Here is a 15,891-nt window from a genome sequence, read left to right as displayed (position 1 = left end):
GGCATGATAGAGCTTAATACATTGGGTGAGGTGACAGGACGACATGACACGGCAACAAACTAGTAATAAAGTCATAGGGCTTTGGTGTGGGGGGGGGGGTCACTTTGAACAGGGTAGAAGAGGAAAAATAAAAGGAGGATATAAATGAATGGAAACTTATTGTTTTCCAAGCTGTAACGCTGGAAAACAAATCAAAAATAAATTGTTGGTGTGTCAGAGGGAATGAGTGTTGGATCATTTTTACTTAAAGTTATGACTACACAATCAACTGAAATGTTTGACAGTTTGTGAATTTAAATGTTCTATTGCTTGTGTTTCAGAATGTTTGCTTTTTCTGGTTAGAAGCATGATGTCCTTGACGACAATTAAAATACTTTCTTAAGATGTGGTTGGGAGCTGTGATTGAAGTGCATGTGCCTAATAAGCAGAGTGATGCAGATAATGGGATCCTGTAGTTCAATATAAGAAACTATAGTTATAGAATGGTGGGCAGTACTACATTGCATTGATGTAATTGTGTGTCGAGTCTGCAGTTGACAGGCTTATTTGGTGCATTGTATTCTATTGTGACCTTGTAATATATGAGTTGAAGGTTGGGTTTATATATTGAGAATGTGTTGGGGCAGATTTAGTCAAGGGGTCAAAAAGTGATAAGGATAAATCTTTCTCCCAATAGGGATGGATATTGTCTATGTTGATTCTTTGTTCATTTAAGAGAGGTGCTTTTGACTATTTATTCTCCTCTTTCCTACGGAATTTTAAATGTTTCCTAATGTGTTAATATTGATTTTAGGTATAGCTGCTGAATAAAGTACATTTTGAGCTTGGTTTTAAAAGTAATGACTTTTCAGTTTTGGATATTGTGTTGTCTTTAAAAAATATATGTTTGATCTGGAAAATGTATTAGTGGTTCCATAGATTTGTGTTTCTTAACACGATATACAGAAAGAGCATGAGCAGCATATACAAGTATTTACCGCATGGCAGTACAATGTAGCAGCTACGACGTATAAAGTGCAAGAGAAGATAAAAGAGCTACATAAAGTGCAAGAGTAGATACCCCTGTATAAAAGTGCATTTAGCGGTGATTGCATGTTTGTTTCTCAACCATTCTTTGAGTTGACCGTTAAAACTATTGAGTGGGACAATCCCGTATCTCAGTTGGGAGGCTGGAAAGAAAGAAAGAGCTGCTAAACCCCACGGACCCGCCGAAGGGGCCGAAATCAAAACATCTGCAAGCAAAAGTGTCTGAGGGCTTCTTAAGATGTAATAAACTATGAATGTTTTATGTCCATGTAACGGGAAGAAACTCAGCTAACTGATCTTTTTTTATTTATTTCATAAAAACCCCACAATGCTAACTGAAAGGCTCTGAATTAGCAACGAGCGAAAAATGCTAACAGATTACTCCACAGAAAATCACTCATAAAACCCTTATTATTTATCTTTTCTGCACATCCAACCCATCGATTCGCATCGTGAGATGACACAGAATAATTTGGTACATACATTACCACTCTATGATAAGAACTCAATACTTTATAAACAAAAACAGATATCAAAACATGTGGCGCTAGGTAAAAACGCTAACATGGCCTACCTTGGTCGTTGTCTGGTCAAAACTGGTCTTCAATGGCATTAAAACGATAAACACGCTGCTGAAGTTAATCCATAGGTTAATCCAATGTGTCCGTGTCCCTTTGAAATGATTTCTGATAATCCATAAACTATAAACCTGCTTTTCCATTTCAAGATGTCAGAGCAAGAGATAGCTTCACTCTCATGCAAAACTACATGCACAAAGCCTCCGCCTTTTTGTGTTAACGTTGGTGTCTATGTGAAAACTCCCCTACGATTCCATTGGCTTTAGCGGTTTTAAAGAGATTTCATTCGTCAAAATCGACCAAGGGGGGCCAGAGATAAGGAAAATCCACCCAAATGACCCCAGAAGTGTTTTCTTTTTGCTAAATCTCTCTAAAAAGGTCAAATGTCACTTGTTTTACATCAATCTTGATACAGGGTACTTATTATATGTTGTACTTTGGATTCCTAAAGCTTTTAGTCTACTAACCCATCATCCAAGGGTAGTTTTCACTATAAGTAAAAAAATAACTTTGGACGGAAACTATCATTTACAGTTTTTTACTATGTTCAATCTGAATTTTCTTTAAAATAAAAAAACATCTATATTGATTCTGACTTTTCTACATCCAACTCACAGGTTTATCATTACTTTGAGAAAAAAGATTATTAATTTTCCCCTTTTAGAAGTGTAGTTATGGTCATTTGTTCTAGAAATGTCATTTTCGAGCCTGAGACCTGAAAAACAGGCTTGGGGTCTATTAATGGAGAGTACATTTTGTCCAAAAGTGGTCCGTCTTCGGTGGACTTCACAGTCTCCTCTGGTTTCTGACCTAGTGCAGCGTCCAGTGTTTTTCTTGTGGATGATCTATCAGGGTTAACCTTATTCCGTGAGATGGATCCATTTTGTTATCATTTATAGTTGTTGGTTGAGAAGTAATAGTGAAAGTTTCTTGATAAAGTGTTTGTGTCATTGGTACGTAACATTCATCATTTGAAGCGTTGATCAGAAGCGTCACGACTAAGTTAGCTGTCTTATTGCTGTGTTGTTTAATGAATGTTTCCCTGCTTCTATCTAATGTGAATACTACTTAGATTTTGGCAAGAAGATCAACGTCTCAATCAATCATGTGTGTATGCAAAATATGAATACAGTCAGAATTACAAAGAAGCTGTGATAGCTGTTTTCCTTTGCCTTCACTGGTAAGCTTTAGATCTAAATCTTGACAAAAAAGACAATTTGCATATTTTACATTTTTCTGCTAAAGACACAATCTCAATTGTCAAAATTATTTCAGTGTAGCTTTTAAAAACTGTGTGTGTTATTTCTTAGTAACCAGTCGATACTTGCAATTAAACCATTCCTCGGCCCATTTGTATGCCTGAGAAGTAGCATCACCATTTGACCTTTCTGAGAACTGCATAAAAGGGTGCATAGCCCCACCTTATCAGCAGCCTTTCACGGGGTAAAGTTTCTGTTCTCAGGAATCTTACCAGAGGTAGCGTCACAACTGGGCAACATGCAGGGAACAATGGAGAAGGATTGGTAATCGGGTTGCAGAACTGACAGTGGCAATCAAATGGAATGGAACAAGCCTGAGGATCAATACAAGTCAGTGATCTCACACAGACAAAGGTTGTTTAGTAGCAGGCAGCACTAATTGAAATCAATGGCTAATCTGATGACAGTTCTTAACCTTTACACCTTTGGGGATTCATAAACGAGTGAGAATCATGGCAGAGCAGCAGGCACCCTGCAGTCTCTGTACAATTACTTTCCCCTTCAACACATTTCTTTTTCTGCTGATACACACTTTCTAAGAATACTAACAAAGTCATTCAGTGTGGATACATTGCCCAGGATCAATACAATAGGAGTACTAACGCTTGGGTTTAATGGTTATTCTTCATTGTATGGTATCATCAATAAAAGGAAAATAAAATATGCATGGAGAACCATACTGCATGTGTAAGGTCATTCTGCTGGTCATTGATTAAACCGTGGAGGAAATAAGGTCAAATAAGGGAATATAATTTCAATGTAAGTCATATAGATGTACATAGGTTGGTTGAATTGGGTGTCCCATCAAATAGGATTGAATGCCATGCACATGCAATTACATGTAATGGCCTTAAAAGCGGAGGTTAAGTGATGGAGAAGCTGTAGTTCATTTTGTATGGAGGATGGAGCCACCATTCAGGCATCAACTGATGTGACAGGCAGAGAAAAGAAGATGAGACTGAGACCAGACATTTTAATCACCAGACGTCAATAACCAATCAGGCGGCAGGCCAACAAAAATATATAAAATGGGGAGTTGTCACAAACAAATTGTCAAGAACAATCATAAGAAAACATTTGAAGTTGATTTGTCGCTAAACACGATTTTTCGATTGAGAATCATTTTATAATGGCAAATAGATCATATTTCACGGCTCACAGGCTTAACCCTACAGTTTTATGATTAGAACACCAATTAGAAGCCCACAGCTTTATTTTCATGATGAAGTCCACTGTTCACCTCTCTAAGCAAGATCTTATGTGTGAAGGTGTTCACTACAGAGTCATCAAGTGTACCATGATAACCACCAACGGTAATTAAAGATGTAATGTAGGTCTAAGGAAAAAAAACGTACCCAGACATTCTATTCTAATGATAAAACTTTTTCTTGACTTTCTATAATTTCTAGTTGACCATTGCAATTGTGTTATATTTAAATGCAGAAGCAGTGTTTCACTCTACGGGAGCAAGAGCATGAGTAAGACGTGTGTGAGAACACAGTCCCAGAGTAATGTGTAATATTAAACTTTATTGATTGTGCTGTGGGAAATAAGGTATGCAGGTAATGCATGTTGTACCTTCCTAGTTTGTTAATCAAATGTATGTATTGAAAAGAGGCAAAATGCTTTATTTCTTCATCATCTGTGAAGTTATATTTCCAACACATCTATATATTACATTAACTCCAGTTGTTGCCTGCACTCAAAAAAATAACTCATTGGATGAACTCAATTCAATTGTGGGCAGGATTTCCATCCAATAAATATTCGTAGCCCCAACTGAAACTAAAAACATCCATTTAATAAAATTGAATTGAGTTAGTCCAACTCATTTTGATCAAATAAAGCTGAAATAAAATTATTACGTTAAGTAAATTAAATGAATTTACATTTGTCCAACTCAAACTAATATAATTAATTGGTAAATAAATAATGTAAAAATATAATTATTTTTCACTTTCTCCCCCATTAAGACACTCATGAGACAAAACCTAGTTGAGATATTTTTATTGAAAATTCTCAGATAACAATTACACCTTGAGGTGGATAGCCAATCCTCACTTTACTTGTGGAAACAGTGTCAAAGTTCTCTGTCAGAGTTATTTGTCTGTCTGCATTTCTTTTTTTATAAAACATATCAATAAACAGACTGAGCAGGAGATAAAAGCAACTCAGAAAAATAATAATAATGCCAATCATGGATGAGGAAGGTGACAGTAATCCTCAATTCAACATCAATATTTATATACACATCTCAATATTAGCTCTACTTGAAAACACAGAGCAAGATGTAAAAATATTTTTTTTAAAGAACATTTTTAAAGTGGTGCAAATAGCACTCCCGTAACAGTGCCGAAACTGGTGAAAAATGAACACCCATCTATTCTAGATCTCCAAGTGCCACAAACAACAAAGACACTATAAAAAGGTGGATGCTTTGCACTGCTCTCCAAACAGGGAATATCATTGGGTGGTTTTGATATAAAAGAGCGCACTGCACAAACCCTACAGTATATTTGGTAATTGAATAAGTGTAGTGTAGCCATTTGCTTTGAACCTACAATTAGAAAAAAGCTAAATATTTGTTAAGGAAACTTGACAATACACTTGTTCACCTCTTATGCAAACAGCTTGATTTTCAGCTGCTGTATTTTTGCATTCAGCTTGTGCCCATCCAAGTTCATTACGATCTTCTGTAGAAACTCAAAGGTGTACTTCAGGTTGTCCGGGTAGCTGAGATCAAGGGCATAAATGATCCCCAAGAGCATGATGAGTCCCACAATGACGCTGCCTACGTTTTCCATGACTTTAATGCCTTCGATAACAATTCCCACGTCCTCTGGCCCCCCATCCCCGTTTCTTCGGATCGTGTAAATCCCCATGACTGTGTTGGAAATGTCCCTCTCTGCATCGTCAGCGGCGGAGGCCTGAAAACAACGCAAACACGTATGTTAAGTAAAAAGCTGAACCCCACAAACAGAAAACTGTGTATGAAATATAAATAAGCATTCTTAAACCATCAACTGCAGTTTAGAGAAGCAGATTTGCTTCTGTCTGGCTCGCCTAATTGACCAATACTGCTTTAAACTGAGATAAGGACCTCCAACCTTATCAACATACAGAGCCTGAAATACAGAAATAAATAGTTGTACAAAAATGTAGAAATAAATTAAATCTAATAAAGATAGTTATCCATGTATGTCCTGTTTGCTTATCAACTTTTACTTATTTATTCATACATTTACCTATTCATTTCTATATTTATTATTTTATTCATGTATTTATTTCAGGATCTATTTATTATTTTATTTATTTACTCCTGTAATAATTTAAACATGTATTTCTGTATTTATTAATCCATTCACCTACTTATTTCTATATGTATTTCAATATGTATTTATTCTAGAATTTATTTATTTCAGCATGTATTTATTCATTTCTGTATTAATTGATACGTTTATTTATTGCCATATTTATTTATTTATGCATTTACCTACTTATTTCTACATTTATTTATTCTTAAATGTATTTATTTCAGCATTTATTTATTATTTATCCCTGAATTAATGTATACATTTATTTATTCATTAATATCCATATTTATTTATTTATTTCCTTATTTATTCCTGTATTTATTTTTTCATTTATTTATTGATAATAATATTTTTAATTTTTATAGCGCCTTTCAAGAGACCTAAGGACCTTTACAATGGGAAACAAAACAACAAAAATAATAATAGTCACAAGGATACACAGGTTAGATACTTAAGTAATACACACAAGCGAGAAGTTGACATTATAGACATCTAGCCTTGGGTATGAATGGTGGTGTGCCATAGGATGTTCTCATTATAAATACATGCCATGGTATTAATAAATTAGGGTAACAATGTTCAACGCTACATGGGAAAATATTGTATAAACTTACCAGATACTCCTTGAAGAACGAGTCTGGACCTTCAGTTAGGTATATTACAAGGCTTCTCAGGATGCACTCCCTCCTGGTGTTGATGTTGTCACACTAAAGCAGGGTCGACAAATCAGGACAGAATTTAGTTAATGTGGGTGCGACAGAGCGGTTGTTTGAAGACCAGAAAGGTCAAATCAGTCGAAATGTCCCTAAGCAGGACATGGTATCTGACGGAAAAAAAATTGGGGGGGGGGGGCTCTGCCGCAGCACGTTAAACCGTTTGCGACCATTATTAAAATGTTCACAGAACAGAAGACACACTTACTTGAGCCCGCTGCACTGTAGGCCAACGCTGTAAATACTTCTGTATAAATTAGCTCCTGTCTCTTTAGCTTTATTACAAGTTGACGGGAGTTCTGCGTTAGCTTTAGCATTAGCCATTGTGTTGAGTGTGGAGACGATATAAGGGGACTGCGGGAGAATAACCCAAATCTAACAAATTCAAAGTGATGACTCTTTTTCTAAAGGTTTACCTCAAGTACGAGCAAAAAGTATGCAGCATTAAAACTACTCTGAGAAGTCAAATGGAATCAAATAAGTAACTTAGGCCTACGTTTCTGCACAATTGTGGGTGCCTGCTTGTGAGTGAGGTTACCCATAAAAGACTCAGCACATATATTATCTCATTATTTAGATTAAATATTTGGCAGTAAAAAAAAGACCAGTGCCTAAACTCAACTGAACTCCTACAGTCCTCCTCTGCCTGCCTGCACTAAGGCCAGAAGAGATGGACAGACCTGCAAAGCTTTATGATAGAAAATGGTGGCGCTTACCTCATGCACTTTAATTACTCTTTGCATTTTTTTGGTTGGATATAAACTCAATTTTGGTGTACTGTGTTCAATGAAAATAACATTAAATCTAATATAATACAATCCACTGATCTACATTATCCAGCAGGTATTCAATGCTACCCACATGTAGCAAGCTAGCTTCTAGCTACCAGTTATCTGGCTAGCCATAGTTAGCTTGCCGTTTACAACTAAAAACGGAGCAAAATATAACACGGTGGTTTCAAATATTCTTGTCGATATTACTGTATGAAAAGGCATTACTTGGAAACAGGGTATGTTCTAAACTACTAGAGACTTCTAAAAAACTACTAAAATACTTAGCAAAGAATAGACTTTCCCCAGTCAGTTTCCACAGTCAGTGTCAGAGAAAAGGAGGCAAAAGACAGAACGGATATGCGCATGCGCAAAGGGGATGTGCAAAGGGGCGGTCCCCAGATGAAAACAATTCATTTTGAGTTGATCTGTCCTAAATACATTTAATAAGTGAATTGATTAAACTAATTTGTGTTACACTAATGAACTATACTTAGGTTTATTTCTTAATAAAAAATATTTAATAAAGCGAACATTTGTATATTGTGTCAAGTCTAAGAAGGGCTTGAATCGTTTTTATGAGTGTGGTGACGGCTAGCTTTTTCATCAAGGTCCTTGGAAAACTACAACAAAGGGATGTGCATTATACTATCAAAGTATTCTCATTTGAAATCAGAACAGTGCGCCTGTATTTGAACAAGGCTTTGATTCATGCACAGACACACTCCCTGATCCCCCGGCTTAATCCCTCCCTTGGCTGGGACAAGGACACGTTGACAATTTAAGACCTCTTCCCTCAAACTCTCTTAAATAGTCCTGTTGACTGATCACAACATAGTCTCCGGGATTTAGAAACATGCTTTTAATTAATCAGCTTGTAACAGACAACCCAACTGGGTAAACATATTCTCAACTGACATTTTCTCTGAATTGCTAATAGATCTAGTGGGTGATATTCTGAAAAAGTTTGCTTAACAATATTTGTATAGCATGGAGTGTTCAATACATACAAGTGGGATTTAGTGGTTATAATTCTGAAACTGAGTATCTGCTCAGCTTTTGGAGCAAGTGAGAGCTGGTGAATGTTTCGCTCTGCAGCTGGATGAGAGCACGGATGTAGCATGTTTATATATATATATCAATATGTTTATTGTTAATATTACTGTTGAATATTATATATAATATTATTAAGGCATAAGTAGCTTTCAAAAATGCCAAAAATATGTTAATTGTTCATATTACTGTTCAAAATTATATAATATTATAAAGACAGAAATCTCTTTAAAAATGCTTTAAAAATATGTTTACTGTTGATATTACTGTTTAATATTGTGTTAAGAATGTTTATAACAGAATACATAATGAATGTAATGAATGACAAACAAAAATTACATACAAACATTTTTTAGAAGAATAACTGATTATTAATTATGAATACAAATGTATATTAAGAAAATGTATTAAGCTGTATGATACATTTTTCATATTTTCCATCATAATGTACTCATTTAAAAAAAGAAAAATTGCAACAGGGGGGTCCCCGCCAGACGATAATGCTATATGGGGGTCCTTGGCATGGCAACGTTTGGGAACCCCTGTACTAACCCATCATCCAAGGGTAGTTTTCACTATAAGTCAAAAATAATTTTTGGAAGGACACTATCATTTACATTTTTTTACTATGTTCAATCTGAATTTTCTTTAAAATAAAAAAAAAAATCTATATTGATTCTGACTTTTCTACATCCAATTCACAGGTTTATCATTACTTTGAGAATTTTTTTTTATTAATGTTCCCCTTTTAGAAGTGTAGTTATGGTCATTTGTTCTGGAAATTTCATTTTCGAGCCTGAGACCTGAAAAACAGGCTTGGGGCTTAACAGGTTAAGTATTCTTCTGTCTGGTGCCCAAATGTTGTACTTTTAGGGATAAGAACCTATGCTACCATTGTCAAAATGTCATTTCTAAATGTCAACTTCCTTACCATAAGAAGTAGAACCGTGTTACTGGATGTGTTATGGTATTATACCCTACTGCCAACAGACCTCACAACATAAATGTAAAGAACTCGATCAAAGTCAATGTATTGAAAGTTTCAAACACATATCTGATGCTTTATGTAGTTCAAGAATAAGGCTTCTTACCTGCTGTAGCTAAAATTGTAGACACTAATAGCAGCACCCTGATGAGCAATTGAAAATGCCAGTATGAGTGTGTCTTTTAAAAGAAAGTAAGCTTTTGAAAAGCCTGAAGTCTCAGCACCTGGCAAAGTAATTGTTGAGTCACTGGTATTGATCAGAAAATGCCATCAACCTCCCACAGACAGAACACAGGAAATAGTGTTGTGTGGCAGTAAAGGTCCCACTTATCTTCCCTTTAAATGTTCTTACTGAGAGAAAGTCCACTGCTGTGGTCTGGATCTGCACAGCTTCACATGCACATTTAACACCTCCATGCTGCTGTTGCAATCACAGCCTTTGTGTTGTGGCTGCCTTGCTCAAATACAACAGTATAGCACCCTTTTTCCCCCTGACATCTGCAAGTTAAAGGGTTGAAGGATGATCGAGACTTTTTGGTTTATTCAACACAAATCTGTGGCGGAGCCTTAGAGTGAGATAAATCACTCTGGCTATCCATCTTAAGCAAATCAGTGCAAAGGATGATTAAGAAAAGTGACAAAAACCGCAATACTAAAGGAAAGAGGGCAAACATTGTAATTGTTTAGATCATGTCATTAGTCTAATAATCCCATATTTTCAACAATACATGGCTATAATATTACATGTTCTAAAAAATCTATTTGAAAAACAAAATGAGATTGTTAACAGATTCACATAAATATCATTGTATGTGCTCTTCATACTTAACATGTAAACATAGCTGTGGTATATGAAGTCATCTTATGTGGTTGTGCCCTGAAATTGTGCCTTTTTGGGTGTCGGTTTGAAGCAAGATCTAGAAAATGTTTGGGATCGATATCCCTCTAGATCCTGGAACATTCCTGGAATATGTGTGCCGCATGCCTCACAATATTAGAGAAATTTGTGAAAAAACACAACCTGATATTTACCATGGTTTTAATAGTTAATGTCAATCTTTCCATGGGAGCGATTATAGTATGTGTTAAGAGGAACTCTTGATGAGTTTTTTGGGACTAGCCATAACGGGGGGGGGGGCAACAAATATACAAATATACACATTTGGTAGTTGCACAAGATTGTGAAAACTGCTGTTTTTTTTCCTGTGGTTTTCTGAATGTCTTTTATTCACTGTAGATGAAGTGATTGAACATTGAAAAAAAGACATGGCCTTCTCGAATGGATCTACAGTAAGTGATGTAGTAGTGGCGTGAAAATGGTCGGCTTTGTTTTGATGTGTGTATTGCAACACAGCTTGTATATCTAAATTCATAGGTGTTTTGGTTTCTCTTTCTGAATGACAAATATCGTCTAATGTCACATGCTGTTACAAAGAGTTATTTCCTCCCACACAGGCCCAGGATGTGTGTGATATTAATGTTTATTGTTATTATCTTTGCTTTTTAATGACTGTTTTTAAAGGCCATTTTCTTAATGTCTTTCATTTTTGTAAAGCACTTTGAATTGCCTTGTTTTGAAAGGTGCTGGGGTGCACATAACTTTTTTAGTGAGTTACTCAGTTGAGTACCAGGAGACAGCGTTTGATACTCACCCCACACGAAGTGTGGTCCTCCTCAGTGTCTCCTTCAGTGTCCTCTATTTACACTTCTTGCATGCTAGATGATGAAGATGATGAAGATGTACCTCCCTGTCTCTTTTTAAGCCTCCGATATGCTTTCTCCAAACCTTGTCCTTGCATTTCCTGAGGCCAAGTTGAAGGATCAAATACTAAGAAATTATCAAATGACTTGAAGTCATATCTGATTTCAAATGTGGGAAGTTACTAAGTACACTTATTCAAGTACTGTACTTAAGTACAATTTATAGATATTTGTAATTTACTAGACTTTGGTGTTACTTTGTACTTCTACTCCACTACAGTTCAGAGATAAATTGTGTACTTTGACTCCATTACATGTAGTTAATAACTTTTTAGTTACTTTACAGATCTGGATTCATCCATCTTCTCCCACTTATCCGTGGTCGGGTCACGGAGGTAGCAGTTCCAGCAGAGAGCCCCACACTTTCCTTTCCCTGACCACATCAACCAGCTCTGACTGGGGGATTCCAAGGTGCTCCCAGGCCAGCGAAGAGATATAATCCCTCCACCTGGTCCTAGGTCTACCCCTTGGTCTCTTCCCAGCTGGACGTGCCTGGAACACCTCCCTAGGGAGGCGCCCAGGTGGCATCCTTACTAGGTGCCCGAACCACCTCAACTGGCTCCTTTCGACGCGAAGGAGGAGCGGTTCAACTCCGAGTCCCTCCAGGATGACTGAACTTCTCACCTTATCCCTAAGAAAGACGCCCGCCACCCTGTGGAGAAAACCCATCTTGGCCGCTTGTATCCGCAATCTCGTTCTTTCGGTCATGACCCATCCTTCATGACCATAGGTGAGGGTAGTAACGAAAATGGCCGAGTAGACAGAGAGCTTTGCCTTCTGGCTCAGCTCCCTTTTCGTCACAACGGTGCGGTAAAGCGACTGCAGTACCGCTCCCGCTGCTCCGATTCTCCGACCCATCTCACGCTCCATTGTTCCCTCACTCGAGAACAAGACCCCGAGATACTTGAACTCCTTCACTTGGGGTAAGGACTCATTCCCTACTTGGAGTGGACAGTCCATCGGTTTCCTGCTGAGAACCATGGCCTCAGATTTGGAGGTGCTGATCCTCATCCCAGCCGCTTCACACTCGGTTGCGAACCGATCCAGTGAGTGCTGAAGGTTGCAGACCGATGAAGCCATTTGAACCACATCATCTGCAAAAAGCAGTGGTGCAATCCTTAGTCCAGCGAGCTGCAGACTCCCTCCCCCACGACTATGCCTCGAAATCTGATCCATGTATATTACAAACAGGATTGGTGACAAAGCGCAGCCTTGGCGGAGGCCAACCATCGCCGGAAATGGGTCCGACTTACTGCCGAGGACCCGGACACAGCTCTCGCTTTGGGAGTACAGAGATTGGATGGCCCTGAGTAGAGACCCCCTCACCCCATACTCCCGCAGCACCTCCCACAGTGACTCCCTGAGAACCCGGTCATACGCATTCTCCAAATCTACAAAACACATGTAGACCGGATAAGTGTACTCCCAGGCCCCCTCCAGGATCCTTGCGAGAGTAAAAAGCTGATCCGTCGTTCCACGACCACGACGGAATCCGCATTGTTCCTCCTCAATCTGAGGTTCGACAATCGGCCTGACCCTCTTTTCAAGTACCAGTTATGTGCACCCCTGTTTATATAACCAGGTGTCCACATAACTGGTATGCGGTATGCATGCGCGGCACAAATCTGAATTGCGTAACATCACTTGTGTCACAAAGCGCCTTTGCGTACCGATGCGTCCAGAAGGCGCTTAGATCATTCTGTGCCCCGCGCACACACTGGAGAACTGCGCAAAATCAGCTGATCACAACGTTCACGTCACGCTCAGCACCTCCCCCCTGTCGACGTTGATGTTCCCGAAGTACTCCACTAGCCTCAATTAATATTTCAATTAAATCCATATTGATTAAAAGGAAGTTGATAAGCCAAATTAAACAAGTTGCAAATAATACCGTCTTTCCTGTGATTAAAGCAGAAATATTATGCTTATTTTAAGGTTCATATTTACCCAACTGCAACATTTTTACATACTTCAATGTTCAAAGAGGTATTTTCACCCTCTGTCTGAAACCAGAGCCCAGTCTGCTCTGATTGGTTAGCTGGCCGGCTCTGTTGTGATTGGTCTGCTGCTTGGAAATGTCCTTCCCCTTAGCCATATCGTGTACAATAAGATATTGCTCTAGCCCAGGGATGGGCAACTTTGAGGATAGTGAGGGCCAAAAAAAAAATTCCTCACTACCAGAGGGCCACTTCGTGACCATTCACTTCCATCGGCAGGATACTATATACACAACATTTAAATAGCCAACTTTAGCTACTAATTTAATGAAAATAACTAAATATATAGGCAATAAATGTTTATTGTACCAAACACCAACACTGAGTTTAACAACGAATATTCATCTTTGTATTGTGTTTCTATGCTTCCCTCACATTCCATACATAAAACCAAGAACATATGCATTTTTCTGAACTTCACCCACAGCTGGATCAGTAAGCTATACTCTTAATGAGATACTTGTGGCCTCTCCTGCTGCTGCACAATAGACTGAATGTCAATATCAACATTTGTACATCCGATTTGCATGAGATGGAACAGTGTCTCATCTGTCAGTCTGTTTCTCTCCCTTGACTTGATGTGCTTCATCATAGAGAAGTTGCTCTCGCAGATGTAAGTGCTGCCAAACATGCTGGCCATTGAGAGCGCAAAATCCCTGAGGAGTGGAAAGCGGGACTCGGGTAGCAGTCTCCAAAAGGAAATTCCCCTCTCCTGGCGCTTTGCTAGAAGGGGGTCCGACTGTAGTTCGCACATTTCAAGCTGCAACTCATGGGGCTGCTCGATGATTGCAGCCGAGAGGGGGTTAGTGAATAACTCGATGCGTGGCTGCATGGTGTGGAAATCTTGAAAAGCGCTTCTTAAACTGCTGCTGCAGTGCTTCTATGTCGGCTCTGTACTTGGGTAATGTTTTCTCACATTCGGGGGCATCTTTGCGCATCTCTTCACATGACGGGAAGTGCGCCAGATTAGGACGGTCGGCTGAAAATCCGTCTTTAAACAGAGTCAGTTTAGTAACAAATGCGTTCATGTGCGCATATAGATCCGACACGGTTTGGCATCTTCCCTGTAACCGCATATTCAGGTGATTAAGATGCGAGGTAATGTCCGCAAGGAAAGCCATGTCGAGAAGAAAATCTGTATTCCTGAGTTTTGCGCAGTACGCACTTGTATCACATTGGATGGTGTCCTCCAAGAACACAGGGATTTCTGCGCGTAGCGCAAAAAACCTCTCCAAGCATTTTCCACGTCTCATCCACCTTATCTCTGTGTGCATCTGTAAATCACCGTACGCGGCGTTCACTTCATCCAAAAAGGCTATAAACTTCCTGTGATTGAGAGACCGGTTCCCTCCTCTAATGAGATTAGTAGTTTTGGTAACTAAATCCATGACATGGCTAAAGTTCATTGATTTGGCACACAGAGCCTCCTGCAATATCAAAACGAAATTTGATTTAGCCTGATTTTTTTTTTACAAAGAATGCCCACATTCAAAACCATTAGAATAGCTAACAATAATGTTACCCACCTGATGTATGATGCAGTGCAGTATTGGACAGTCAACGCCACTCTGGCGGAGGAGGCCGGCGAATCCAGTGCGCTTTCCTTGCATTGCTGGCGCACCATCGGTAACAACAGCTGACAGCTTGTGAAATCCTCCGTGCGCACTTACAACATTTTCAACAACGGCGAAAATATCTTGTCCTTTGGTAGTGCCATGCAAAGAAGCCAGTTTCAATAACTCCTCGTGCACTTCAAAGGAACTGTTAATGGCCCGTGTGTAGATGAGAAGCTGGCTCACATCAGTCACATCAGTGCTCTCATCCAACGCTAAGGAAAAGTATGCACAGTCATGCATGACTTGTTTTACCTTTTGTTCGACATGATTTTGTATATCAAATATTCTTCGTGTCACTGTCCGACGGGACAAAGAGACGGTTTCAAAGTTTTTAGCCATGTTGTCATCTTCGAATGCTTTAGCCATCTGGACTGCACAACTCTTCACCATTTCGCCGTCAGACAGGGGCTTCTTAGCTTTAGCAAGCTCAAGGGAAACGGCATAAGACGCCGTGAGAGACGATTGCTGTGTAGTCGTGGCTCTGGTAAAAAAGGTCTGCTGCTGGCATATTTTCCCTTTTAGGTCAGCAACGATGGCAACTCTGGCAGCTCCTGTGTGCTTTTCATATTTGTCTTTATGGGTGCTGTTGTAGTGGCGACTTAAATTGTAGTCCTTCATTGCCGATTTAGTTTCAAGACACACCAAACACATAGGTTTGCCTTTGAATTCTGTAAACAGATAATCTATTTCCCATTTTGGCTGAAAGAGACGGTTTTCTAGGTTCAGTTTTCTTTTTTGGGCGCTCATGTTTCTTTTCCCGCTAACGGAGGAAAGCCGCGAGGTAAACAGAAGACAATATACACTTGGCTGCAGGCCTCA

The 15,891-nt window shown here is 38.8% G+C and overlaps 1 protein-coding gene and 1 long non-coding RNA gene across 2 annotated transcripts in view; one reads left to right on the top strand and one right to left on the bottom strand.

Annotated features, from left to right (window-relative positions):
- LOC307022155 overlaps positions 1-15,891 on the top strand; it is a 112,405-nt gene that overhangs the window by 34,284 nt on the left and 62,230 nt on the right. The window lies entirely within an intron of this gene.
- LOC307025377 (uncharacterized protein) lies at positions 4,724-7,982 on the bottom strand. Its single transcript, XM_079660009.1, has 3 exons — positions 7,607-7,982; positions 6,792-6,884; positions 4,724-5,790 (listed from the first exon to the last, which is right to left on the bottom strand). The coding sequence occupies exons 1-3, from the start codon at positions 7,631-7,633 to the stop codon at positions 5,482-5,484; spliced, it is 429 nt and encodes a 142-aa protein (XP_079516135.1). The 5' UTR covers positions 7,634-7,982; the 3' UTR covers positions 4,724-5,481.

The sequence above is a fragment of the Notothenia rossii genome (genome assembly GCF_949606895.1).
Source record: "Notothenia rossii genome assembly, chromosome: 1".
Lineage (NCBI taxonomy): Eukaryota > Metazoa > Chordata > Actinopteri > Perciformes > Nototheniidae > Notothenia > Notothenia rossii.
This window is presented reverse-complemented; position numbering and strand designations above follow the sequence as displayed.